This window comes from Terrapene carolina, unplaced genomic scaffold, assembly GCF_002925995.2.
Source record: "Terrapene carolina triunguis isolate 2854851 unplaced genomic scaffold, T_m_triunguis-2.0 Scaffold110, whole genome shotgun sequence".
Classification (NCBI taxonomy): Eukaryota; Metazoa; Chordata; order Testudines; family Emydidae; genus Terrapene; species Terrapene triunguis.
In genome coordinates, this window is record NW_020664461.1 from 1,725,003 (window position 1) to 1,737,449 (window position 12,447).

General features: G+C 45.7%; 1 protein-coding gene across 3 annotated transcripts; it reads left to right on the plus strand.

Annotated features, from left to right (window-relative positions):
* Positions 1–283: 283 nt before the first annotated feature.
* LRRC41 (leucine rich repeat containing 41) lies at positions 284–12,399 on the plus strand. Of its 3 annotated transcripts, none has more exons than XM_026651902.2 (10): positions 284–448; positions 1,269–1,355; positions 2,317–2,387; positions 4,178–5,405; positions 6,622–6,864; positions 8,189–8,353; positions 9,127–9,225; positions 9,729–9,851; positions 10,831–10,906; positions 11,459–12,399. In XM_026651902.2, exons 1-10 carry the CDS (start codon positions 337–339, stop codon positions 11,691–11,693), a joined length of 2,439 nt encoding a protein of 812 aa, XP_026507687.1. In that variant the 5' UTR covers positions 284–336; the 3' UTR covers positions 11,694–12,399. The 3 variants fall into 3 exon arrangements, with proteins under 3 accessions (XP_026507687.1, XP_026507688.1, XP_026507689.1); XM_026651903.2 differs by having other exon boundaries at positions 303–441; XM_026651904.2 differs by having other exon boundaries at positions 303–408.
* The last annotated feature ends 48 nt before the right edge of the window (positions 12,400–12,447 follow it).

Here is a 12,447-nt window from a genome sequence, read left to right on the forward strand (position 1 = left end):
TGAGCGGGGCCCGGCAGGGACAGGCCGCGGGGCGGGAGGGGCGGCTCGGGGCAGGCTGCGTCTGCCTCACCTCGGGTTCCCCGCTGCGGCTCCCCAGCATCTCCTCGTCCCGCAGCCCCATCGCCACTCAGCTCCAGGCTCCGCCGCCGCCGCGCAGAAGGACTCGCCAGGGTCACCCGCCGGAAACCCCGCCCCTCCCGTCCCCCCTCTCACCCGGAAGCGGAAGCCAGGCTCTCATGACCCTCCCAAGATGGCGGTGCTGCCCGGAGCTGTTTTTCTCTGTGCGCCCGGCCCGCCCCTAGAGTGCTCGTCTGAGTGAGGGCGGCGGGGGCTGCCATGGCGGCCCGGGCGGAGGGAGAGGCCGCTGCTGGGAGCCCCCCCAGCCTCTTCGAGCTGAGTGGGGTGGTGGTGAGCTCCGCCATGGGGACCCTGGAGAGAGAGGTTTGGGGTAAGGGGGGCGCGGGGGTCCCAGGCCTGTCCCCGGGGAGCGGGGCGCTCAGGCCTGCGCCAGTGCGGGGGGGGGGGGCGGAGTCCTAGGCCTGTCCCAGTGCCATGGGGGTGTTTCACCTCTGTCCTAATGCACTTTGGGGGATGGGGGGAGGGATAGCTCAGTGGTTTGAGCGTTGGCCTGCTAAACCCAGGGTTGTGAGTTCAATCCTTGAGGGGGGCCACTTAGGGATCTGGAGCAAAATCAGTACTTGGTCCTGCTAGTGAAGGCAGGGGGCTGGACTCGATGACCTTTCAAGGTCCCTTCCAGTTCTAGGAGATAGGATATCTCCATTAATTTATTTTATTTAATTTATTTATATATATATGTGTGTGTGTTGGGGGCGGGTCCCAACTTAGGGGGATGACACAAGTGTTTTGGGGAGAGGCGGGGGCCCCAGGCCTGTTCCAATGCAGCGTGTGTGGTGGGACCCGAGTTAGGTATGAGACATCTGTGATGGGAGCACATTGAGCGCTGAGTGCCCCAGAGTTACCAGGACAGCTCCATGCCCAGGGGCTTTGTCAGGAAGGTTTGATGCCTATAAGGCATCCCTGTGAAACCTGACTGGACCAACTTGTGCATGGGTGCAATGGTGATGGGTTCTTGTCTCTGCTTTAAGTGCAAGTGCCCAAATGCACATTTATGTGAACATAATCCATGCACCAGAGTGTTACCCTATTGGGAACTTCAGTCTCCATTTTATTTTGTTGTCTTTGAAAACCTTTTCCACCTCTCAGACTTATAAAGCATTCTGCATCTGTTCTCTTCCCCCATCCCAAAGCACTCCCTGGACAGATACTCCAAGGCATCCTGCCTTTGCTTAATATCTATTACCTGGAAAGGATTGAGGAAACTGCTGTGAAAAAAGGTCAGTTTTATTTATAGAAATTTCTTCTCTAAAGTTGAAGGGTTGTTTGGTCTCCACTGACCATTTGGTTCTTGGCCTCTCTGCTGAAACTGTCAACAAGGAATAGCAATTACTATCTGCTACAAGAAGTGTTTTGGTGTGGACGCTTTCCCTAAATGGAACTGGATTTAGAATGTCAAATACATTCCTTATAGAGCACTGAACAGCATTAAAGATAATGATTTTCAGTGACTGCTAACCATGGCTGATGAATAACAATGAGATTAATAATAATATTAAAAGGGGCTGATGGTATCTGATACATCCAGTCTGTTTAAATAGATGAGAATTCAGTGAAAATCCCTAATGTATAGTTTTTAAAAGATACCATCAAGTCAAATTTCATCCCAAACTTTGGCTTTCTAAAAAATGACATTTTCAGTTCCTAAGACAAGAAATACTTAGTATATTTGATTGTTTAAATTCCACTGGAAATAGTTTTGTAAAAAATAACACTGCCTGCAATATTTGCAATCCAAACATTGCTGCTTTTTGCTTCTATGTAAGTATTCAACAGTGAAAATTATTATTTAGTGTCCAAAATGAGGAATACTAAAAGTACATAGGCAGGATTAGTACAGAAAAGTTTAAATTAATTTATAATAATTAATTAGATTACCAAAACTAAAAGAATAACAATCTGATTTGTAATAGGTAACAGGGGAAAAGATGATTTTTGTACGAAATGTCTTTTAAAATATTATTTTAACCTCATAGTGCCTCTTTAGCAACCATAAAATGTGTCATTTCTTTTAAATCAGTATCGATCTACTGCCCTAAATGTTCTCCAAAAAATAGTATTTGATGACTCATGTTTCTAATCTTATTTGTTTTAAATTAACATCATTGTGAAACCCGAGAAGGGAAAATTGAGTAAACCTTTTGAGATAGAGGATTCAGTGTAAAATTGTTTGTTTTTCAGGACTCTCAACCCAGCCCATATGGCACAAACTCTGGAACGATGTGATGAAAATCAGACCACCCAAGTCAGAGGTGAGTTGGAAAGCTGCTGATGGACCAATTTAGAAAGGACACAAAGTTTACATCTCAATTTTGCAAACACTTATGCATATTTTTCACTTTGAGCATGTGAATAATTCCATTGATTTGAGTGAGACTACTGAAGTGTCTAAAGTTAAACATGTGTAAATATTTACAGGATCAGGGATTAGGATGTTACCCTGGTATTCAAAACTTTCCATAAAACACCTTATCTTGTACTTATATAGAACTTTTCATCCAGAAGGATGCTATAGCACTTTGTGGGCTTAATATATTAGGATGAAGCCCACTACTGGAGTGTATGCATGTGTGCTGTACATTTTGGGCCTCACAAAGAAGGTGCATGGAATTGGGATGAAAATAAATTTATTTTATTCTGATTTTATTACACTCTAGGAAGGTCTTACATTTAAGAACCAAGAATGTAGGTCATACTTATAGGATGAGGGACTGTATTTTGGAAAGCATAGTTCAGTAAGGGACTTGGGGGCCATGGTGGATAGCCAACTAAACATGTGCTCACAGTGTAATGGGGTGGCTAATGGAACAAATGTAATCCTTGGATATATAAGTAGGGGAATGTTGAGTAGAAATAGAGAGGTGTTGTACCCACTGTCTATGGTGTTACTGTGTCCAGTTGTGATATCCATACTTTAAAAAGGTTGTTGACAAATTGGAAAGTGATCAGAAAAGAACTACAAGAATGATTTGAGGTCTGGAAAACTTCCCTTTGAGCCTCTTTATTCTCTCAATCTATCTGTTTAGTTTAACAAAGAGAGGGTTAAGAGGTGATTTGATCCTGGTCTATAAGTACCTGCTTGGGGAGAAGATTTCTGATAGTAGAGTGCTCTTTAATCCAGCAGACAAAGGCGTAGCAAGATCAAACAGCTGGACGCTGAACAAATTCACAGTAGAAATAAGATGCAATTTTTTTTTTACTAGTGATTGTAACTCTCCATTGGAACCAATTTACTAAGGGACAGGGTGAAGTCTCCATCATTTTGTCTGTAAATCAGTATTGGATGTCTGTCTAAAGAGATGTTCTAGCTCAGCTAGAAATAACGGACTTTTGATGCAGGAGCCACTTGGTGCAATTCTGTGTCTTGCGTTATATAGGTGGTCAGACTAGACGATCATAAAGGTCCCTTCTGGCCTTAAAATTCTTGCCCCTATCTCTGTTATTGCCGTGTGGGTGCTACCTCCAGATGCCCCGGTTGTAAAGCCTCTGCTGTGCAGATGTTGGAGTAAAGACGCATGGGGAATAAGCTGTTGAATTAGAACCCTGAATGATTAGGGAGTACAATATGTCGGTAAGCCTGATTCTGATACCCTGAGCCCTCCCACTGATTTTAATTAAGACCTTCAATGCTAGTTGACGGACTACGGTACTTTTCAGGATCAGAACCTTAGCTGGTGTCAAATGCTGCCTTGCAACATGGAATCCATGTGGCACAGGCTGTGGCAGTGTAAGCTTGTTTACCACCAATATCCCCCCAAACTTTCCTGAAGGGACTGCCTGTTGGGATGAGAGGGTATTTCAGTCTCCATGGCACATCCTTGACCTCTAGAGACTGATGACCACTGGGAAACTAGTGGAAGTGGTGGTTTCTGTGATACTGACTGAAGCCACTAAACACTTGTCAGATGATAACAACTTATGGTCACTGTTGACCTGGATAGAATCTGAATTAGCATCCTAGGGTGAAAGTCCACTCTCTCTTTCCCAGTGTGTTCTTGTTTAAATGAGGATAAAATCCATTAATTCTGGGATTTTATTACAGAACATAACAAGTTGGAGGAAGAAGTTCCTTGAAACTTTCTTCTCAAATGTCCTGCATGGAGTTTTGGATGTTTCTTCAGATCAGCGCCTGAGTGACCGTCGTTTTTCACCCCTACTCCACAGCTCACGGCATGTTACGCAGCTCACCATCTGTAACATGCTGCAGGGGGTAGCAGAGCTCACTGCTGAGCCCAACCAAAGAGTGCTAGAAAACCTGGCTGGCTCATTGAGAACCTTGAAGTTCCATCTGCTGACCTCCGATCTGTCCATTAGACATTCACTAAGTTTGCTGCTTCATCATCTGATCCACCATGGAGCTGTCAGCCAGGTGTCCATGTGTTCCTGGCCAGTTCCTGACAAAGTACTTTTAGTCCTTATTCTGAGTATGAGTGCTGGGTTTTGGCACCCAGGTAAGACACTTATGCACCAGGACAGCCCTTGCAGTCTTTGCAGAGAGGAGTCTGATGCCCAAGGCCTGCTAACTCAAGAGGATGGTGCCCTGCTAGGGTCAAATCAGCTGTGCTGCGGGTCTACTGAGCAATCAGAGACTGGCCAGTGGGGTGATAGTGAGTCAAGAAGCAAGAAGGTCCAAACTGCTTCAGCCAAAGTGCTTGAAGAAGCTGATCCAGATTCTCAAGTGTCTATAGAACTGTCCAGGAGCAGTAGTGGCACTGTTAAAACTCCAATGCTCTGTGGATTAAGGAGCCACCCTTTGCAAAACCTAGCATGTCAAGATGTAAGCTGCGAGGTGCCCCCTGAGTATTACAACATTAAAGGAGAGTCTTCTCCTTCTCTACCAAAAAGGTCTTCTGTTGGCCCCGCTTTCCGAAAGCCCTATAGACGGTTTAAGACTGCAGTGGGGAGGAAGCGCCGCAGCCCCAGAAGAAACCGCAGAGCTCATGCAGACCCGGAAGATCTTTATGATTTTGTCTTTGCCGTTGCTAGGGAGGAGGAGGAGACGGCAGAGTCGCTCTATGAAAGCAATGCCCAGGAGGGGGAAAGCATTGATGGCTGGGCCTCTTCCCCAGCAGACACTCCTAGCTTTGAGGGTGTGGGCTGCACGGAAGGAGGCTCTGTCGGAATCCTTCCTCTGAAAGCGGCTTGCCGCTTCCGAAGTATCTCCACGCTGGAATTGTTCTCCATCCCTCTGACTGGGGACACCTGCCGGGCTTTGGGGAACCTGCTGAGCTCTTGGGTATCTTTAGAGAAGCTGGTTCTGTCTTACAATGGTTAGTAGTAATAACAGAGCTTTTAATTTCAGGTGTGTTTGACAATCTGGTTTCTGACTGTAGCCAAATTCTAAAAACTGCTAAGATCTGCACTGGAATTTTGGTTGGGTGGAACAGACATTATTGGGCACTCTTCAACTCACCCTGAAAATATAGGTAGCAAGGACGCTTCAAACCATGCCAGGCTTTCTTTAAGTAGGGAAAGAAGCAAGGGAAAGCTGGTCAGCAGCAACTGGGCTTAAAATCTGAGGGGTGTGTCTGTGTTAGAGGAAAAGGTGCCAAGATGCAAGTAGAGAATAATGAAGAGGATACAAGCTGTGAGAGAAGGGAAAGGAAGAAATGGACAGAGAGAGACCTTCTACTGTGTACAGCACAATGGGGCTTTATTCTTGGCTGGCCCTTAGGCACCACTATATTATCCATCATTAATATTAAGAGTTTAATATTTTAATGGGGTCCAGAGGGGATTCTTCACCGCACAGTTAAAACATCCCGTAACATTTTTTTGTTCCTGTAACTTTACTTTGGAGAAGGAACTGGGAGGTAAACCCATCAGATTAAAGGGACAAATGAGTCTAACTAGGAGTAGTGGGGGTGAGACAGAGCAAAAGGATAACTTCCTAATGGTGAAGTCTGATAGACCCTGATCCTCCAGACTTTTGCATGCAGGCAGATTCCTGCACCCACGCTGAGCTCTACAGAAATCAGTGGAGTTCCGTGTGGGGGCGGGTTACAGGATAAGAGCCTTAGATTATAGAATAGTTCCCGAAAGGAATTGTCGGAACCCCATCACTCAGAACATTGCACTGGGCTGGATACAGCTCTGCTGCTAAGAGTTCTGCTCTGGCTAGTGGAAATGGACAAAGTGACCTAGTCAGTCTTTTATATTTAACGTTGTCAATATGTATGAAAGACGGTGGCATTCTTAAGAAGTTGCCTAGAGTTAATCACATATTTTACTAATCAGAGGCCATCTAGTCCATCCCTGAAGTGCAAGATTGTTCCCTGTAATTTATTGTCTAGTGCATTGTCCAGTTTTAAATTACTAAAGTGATGGCTTCTACCTCTTCCCTGAGGAGACCGGTCCACAGTCCAACACTGGGATCTGTTAGAAAGGTGTAGATGATATAGGCTGGGTCTTTGTTCCAGCCTTTCTGAATTATTTGCTCTATGTGTGTAACACCCATCTTGCTTGCTATTGAAATGTTGGTTTCAGGCCTGGGCGCTAATATCTTCTGCATCCTGTCTGGGCTCCGGGCCCTCTCTCACCGCAGAGACTGCAGCCTCCACGTGGTGCGTGTGAGTGACGTGTTCTCACACATCCCCTCAGTGGAGCTTGTTCGGTCCATCCTGACTGCCTTCCCCCGCCTTCACACACTCTCGGTCAGCTTTGATCTCAAAAACCTGCTGGAGGGGAACAGGCCAGAAGGGCATTCGAGCTCGGAGGCAGAAATTCCAGGTAGATTATAGATGCTGACTAGTAAATGAGATCTTACTGTTTGTTTAAAGCAATAAGTTCAACCTCCTTTGCACACAGGGTAAGAGTTCAATCCTTGAGGGGGCCATTTAACGATCTGGGGCAAAAATCTTTCTGGGGATTGGTCCTGCTTTGAGCAGGGGGTTGGACTAGATGACCTCCTCAGTTCCCTTCCAACCCTGATATTCTATGATTCTATGCTTAAGTCCTGGCCCAGTTTGCACTTAGCTAGGTGATCGTGACCATTCCTTTGTGAGTCAGACCTTGCCACAATTTTCTACCGCCAGATTGATTGTGACCTCCAGTCTGTTGTATGCTCTGACATGGCACAACTTTTGAGGGCTCCTGGACAGAACGCCTTTAATTGTGTCACATAAAATACCAAACACAATGTCAGCCCTAACAAGGCCAGGCAGAACCTGTAGTCAGTGCAGAAAGTGGCTGTTGGATTGCTTACCTGTGTGGTCCAGATCTGCTGTGCTGGCTTCCTGTTCACTTGTGTGTGCAATTCATGCTATTGACTAGGATATGTAAGGCCTTATAGAGAGAGGTTGGCTGATGTCAGTCAGAAAAAAAAAAACTGTTCACCATCATGATAGCTGAGATCAAGTGCAAGGCTGTTGCTAAGCCCCGGGATTTCCATGTCTGAGTGCTGTAGCAGGGCAGGGACCCACTGCCTCTTTCAACAGATATGTTGGTCTTCAGGGCATGGCAAAAGGCCCGTTACGTCTACACGATACAGCCTCTGCTGCCATAGTCCCCTAGTGTAGACACAGCCTTCGCTGACAGAAGTTCTTGTTCTGTCAGTGTAGGAATATCACCTCCCTGAATGATGTTAGCTAAGCACTCTTCCGTCAACACAGCTGCCTCTATGCTGGGGGTTTGGTCAGTGTAGCTGTCAGTCAAGGGTGTGGTTTTTTCACACTCCTGATCAACACAGCTATGCTGGTATAACTTTTAAGTGTAGACCAAGCCGCAGGCTTTTGGCTTTGAATGAGATCTGTGAAGAACTGTGTCCTGGAATGAAAGTCTGATTCAGCTATTTGTGGATAAGGGGGTAAAATTTTCAAATGTGACGTAGGTGTTTAGGAGCATAAGTCCTACTGAAAATTAATAAGACTGAGCCGCCTACGTCACACAGGAAAATTTTACCCAAAGTCTGTATATTTATTACTGATCCATGCACCCAGACACTGGTGATGGGTACATTCTACAAAACTTAGTTCCTCCGGGAACCAAATGCATTCATCAAACATTTTTGAGAGAAAGTGTTTGCAGACAAACATCTTTTCCCCCCTCCCTTTAGAGAGCTGCCTGGAACAGTTAGAGATCCGATTCCCCAGAGAACCTCTGCAGACCAGTCTCCTTTGGCCTGTGTTGAAAGCCTCAAGGTCTCTCCAGCAATTGTCCCTGGACAGTGCCACCATTTCCTGTCCCCTGGAGTTTGGGCTCCTTCTGCAGGCACTCAAAGGTAACACAATAAAACTGCGTAGTGAGCTTCTTGGACAAAACATATCATGGTCTCCTGTGAGCAGCTTGTCTAGGGGCCTCCCTGTTCCTCTCCTACCCGTATTGTCTAGGGGGACAGGTGTACACTACAAAGTTTTGTGGGCATAGCTGTCTCACTCAGGTGTGTGGAAAAATTCCACACGCCTGACTGAAATAGCAACGCTGGTCAAAACCCCGTGTAGACACAGCTATGCCTGCAAAACTGTTCAGGCAGGTGGTTTATCTATGGATCTCCTTATGCCGGTATAAGTTGTATCTCCAGTAGGGGGCTCCACCAGCATAGCTGTCTCAGCAAAGCCTTTCTAGGGTGGAGCAGCCCTAACCATGTTGCTTTGGACTGTAAGCGCTAGGTAACATTTTCAAAAGTCCCTAACATACTCAAGTCCCATTTTCAAAAGTGAATTAGGCACCTAAGGGCTTTTGAAAATGTTACTTTTTTTTGTCTCTACGATGCACACACCTGGCGCGATACACGGATACAGAAAAATGGAAAAGGCAGTAGGGATTTTCTTCCCATTTTTGTTTTAGTGAAAATTACCGTGGGGAGTTACTGTATCGCATAAATCTGAAGGCAGAATTTGGCCCTAAATTTGTAAGTTTAAGTACTGTGAATGGTGAGCTGTTACTTATCCAGGACAACCAGCTGAGTGGTTGGGATTTCATTAGCAGGTAGCCCGTCTCTTTTGACACACAGGCACACGATACCTGACCAGTAAGGTTTTGTCCGTCTTGCAGAGTGTAATCCAGGCCTGAAGAGACTGAGCTTCCATGATGTGAACCTTGCTGACTACCAGAAGGAAGTTCTCCTCCTGCTGCAGGACCCTGTCCTTCAAGGTACAGCGAACACCCGCCCACCCACAAGGGCTGCACCACAGACTGCTGGTGGGGCCGAGGTTGGAGTCAATGTGTGATCCCAGGAGTACAGGATTTGTCCAACAGTTTCATTCTCTCAGGAGTGGGAAGGAGATGTGAGAATTGGGAGGAATGAGAACGCAGCTGGGTTGTGGTTAAGGAGCCGTAAAGCTCTGAAGCCAGTCTGCAGTACAAAACAACCGAGTTACGGTCTTGGCTGTTAGACATAACATGCATGGTGCTATAACCTTATAATCAGGTCACATATGATCAGGGTTTTACCCAGGTAACAGAACACCATTAAGGGTCCTGCCTACACTATTCATTTTGAGCATGTTGTAACTAGGTACCTAGTAATGGTGGTTTCAGTTCTTGCACCTTAAACAGGGCCCCCAAAGCGATCTGCAATATGTAATTAAATAATTTACTGACTGTGGTGAGAGAGGCCAAAGATGCATCTATCACTCTGTGTATTTTTTTGGTAGAAATTACATTTTCCTTTTGTCGGCTGTTTGAAAGCTGCACCACTGAGTTTCTATCCGACATAATCCAAATAGTGAAGAGAAATTCAACTCTGAAGAGCCTCAAATTGCCTGGAAACAGACTTGGTATGTACCGTCAATGCAACTATGTGGGCATTCCCTTACACTAGCTCCCTGACAGCGAACTATCAGGATAGTAGTCAGAGCCATTGCTGACCAACTTCTACCACTGAGTTAAACACAGCAAGTATTAGTGGAATGAATATTTTTTCATGGAGGTAGATCGGGCATTCCAGCCATGTGCTGCATTGTACAATTATCCAGGTTTCCCCCTCTTTCTCTGAAGCACTAGATTTTGGCCACTGCCAGAGATGGGATTCCAGCTGTGGAAGATTAATGGCCTGATTCTAGAATAGCTAGAAATAAAGCGGATAGCACTAGCTCTAGCCAGGTGTACTATGCAGACACTCTGCCTCTGAAACCGACTGCATCGGCTTACTCAATGCAACTTCGATCTTTCTAAAGTTACAGGTTTCTTTAATGATTTCCTACACAACCTTGTTGCTTTAGTAATGTTCAGGTAACAGTTAAAGGTGTAAAAGCAGCAAGGAGTCCTGTGGCACCTTATAGACTAACAGACGTATTGGAGCATGAGCTTTCGTGGGAGAATACCCACTTCGTCGGATGCATGTAGTGGAAATTTCCGAAGAAGTGGGTATTCACCCACGAAACCTCATGCTCCAATACATCTGTTAGTCTATAAGGTGCCACAGGACTCTTTGCTGCTCTTACAGATCCAGACTAACACGGCTACCCCTTTGATAGTTAAAGGTGTAGTGAGGATGAGGAATTGAATGGCTCAGTGGACTTGTAATGGACCCATCAAACCTCTCTCACTGCTAGGCCCCCCCCAGTCTGAATGAGCCCAACATTCATAGCGACTTTCACGCTTTGCTGTTTGGTGGTGGTTGATGGCAGCCCAGTTTCTAGTAGTAATGGGCCAGCACTGAAGCTGCTTGAGTCCCTTGGTGCTGCGCCTCCCTCCGTCCTTTGACACTTTCTGTGGTTGCAGCTTCACATGTCATTTGTGTTTTCCCATCATTAGGGAATCACAGGTTGGTTGCCTTGGCTGACATTTTCTCTGAAGATTCATCCTCTTCCATCTGCCAGTTGGACGTCAGGTATGCTGCTGCCTCACCATAGTACTCTCCAGTCACGTCCCTTCTTAAACTTCCATGCTCCAGGCAGCAGGGTAAATCCTGAGCATAGTTCTGTTCACTAGCTGAGCTGATACCACTTCAACTAAGATTATGTTTTAGGGAACACCTTGCTGCCACTACCCAGGATTTGAGCATTCTCAAAGGTAGGTATCCCTGCATACACCGTAAGGGAAGAAAAAGAAATACGAACTTCTTTCATTGTGGAGCATCTAAGCCCCACTTTTAAATGGCTAGGAATGAGTTTAATAACGAAAGCACCAATGCTTGTTCAGTTGCTTGCCACCTGGTGGGAGAATGGATGGAACAGCTCAGCCCTTTATAGAGGCAGAATATAACCAGCTCTTACGCATGACCTGTCTCCATCTGATACAGTCAAGCTGTTCGGTATCTACTGCCTACCATTATTACGGTGATGCTTGAGAATAAGCACATTCTTTCCCCCTCAAATGAATCTTAACTTGTAGGCACCTAAGGTCTTAACTGCATTTTACTCTTTGTTTTACCTCCTTAAAGCTCAAATTGCATCAAGCCGGACGGGCTCCTGGAGTTTGCAAAGAAATTGGAGAGCCACATCCTGCAGAGAGGCGGGCAGATCAAGTTTACCCATCTCCGCCTCTTTCAGAACTGGTTGGACCAAGATGCTGCAACTGCTCAAGAGGCGCTTCGGCGGCTCAGAGCTGTGTGCAGCGTGGTCAGCAACACATGGGACTCTTCGCAGGCCTTTGCTGACTACATTAGTGTGATGTAAAGAGCGCCCAGGAACTGCTATAAGATCGATAGCGATAGCTTGAAATAAAGTTGTACAGAACAGTGCTCCCACAGACTTTGACACTGCTGTTCACATTGTGTGCAGGAGCAGGCCCAGCTGGGATAAGAAACTAGTGTACAGTACTAACAAAGTAGAGGCTCTTATACCCCTCGCCCCCAAGCAAGGTAGAATTGATCATGCCACTTTCATAGTGCAAATGGGGAAACAAACTCCGCAACAGTGAGGTTCTAGACGAAAGGGATAAAGAAGGGGGAGGGAGGAGTATGTTACCTGATTCTAGCCCACTGAACACGACACATTTAAAACAACATTCTTGTTCACCTTACAGACTCTGAGGACTTTAAGCTGCAGTTGAATGGTTATTAATGTCTGCTGGAATCTTGCAGTTACTGAGCATTCGAGGAGCAGCTCTGGGTCAATCTTTCATTTTGTGCTTGGAACACAAACTACCCTGAACACACTCACCCTCTCACACTTGTGACTAGAAAATAAAAAGCTAAACCAAGCCAATGCACTGGCCCGTCTTATTTGTGGCAAATAGAGCTTCCCCCTTGCAAGAGACACTTCAGTACAACAAAAAACTTTTGCTTGCAACCATTTTACCCTTGGAGAGAAGTCCTTTCTTAGGCCCTGCTTTCCTTAACTTGTATTTATTTAATATTTTATAAAAATGTTTTAAACAGAACAGTTTGCTTGTCCTTCAGCAACTTTATTTTATAAAATGTAGTTGAGT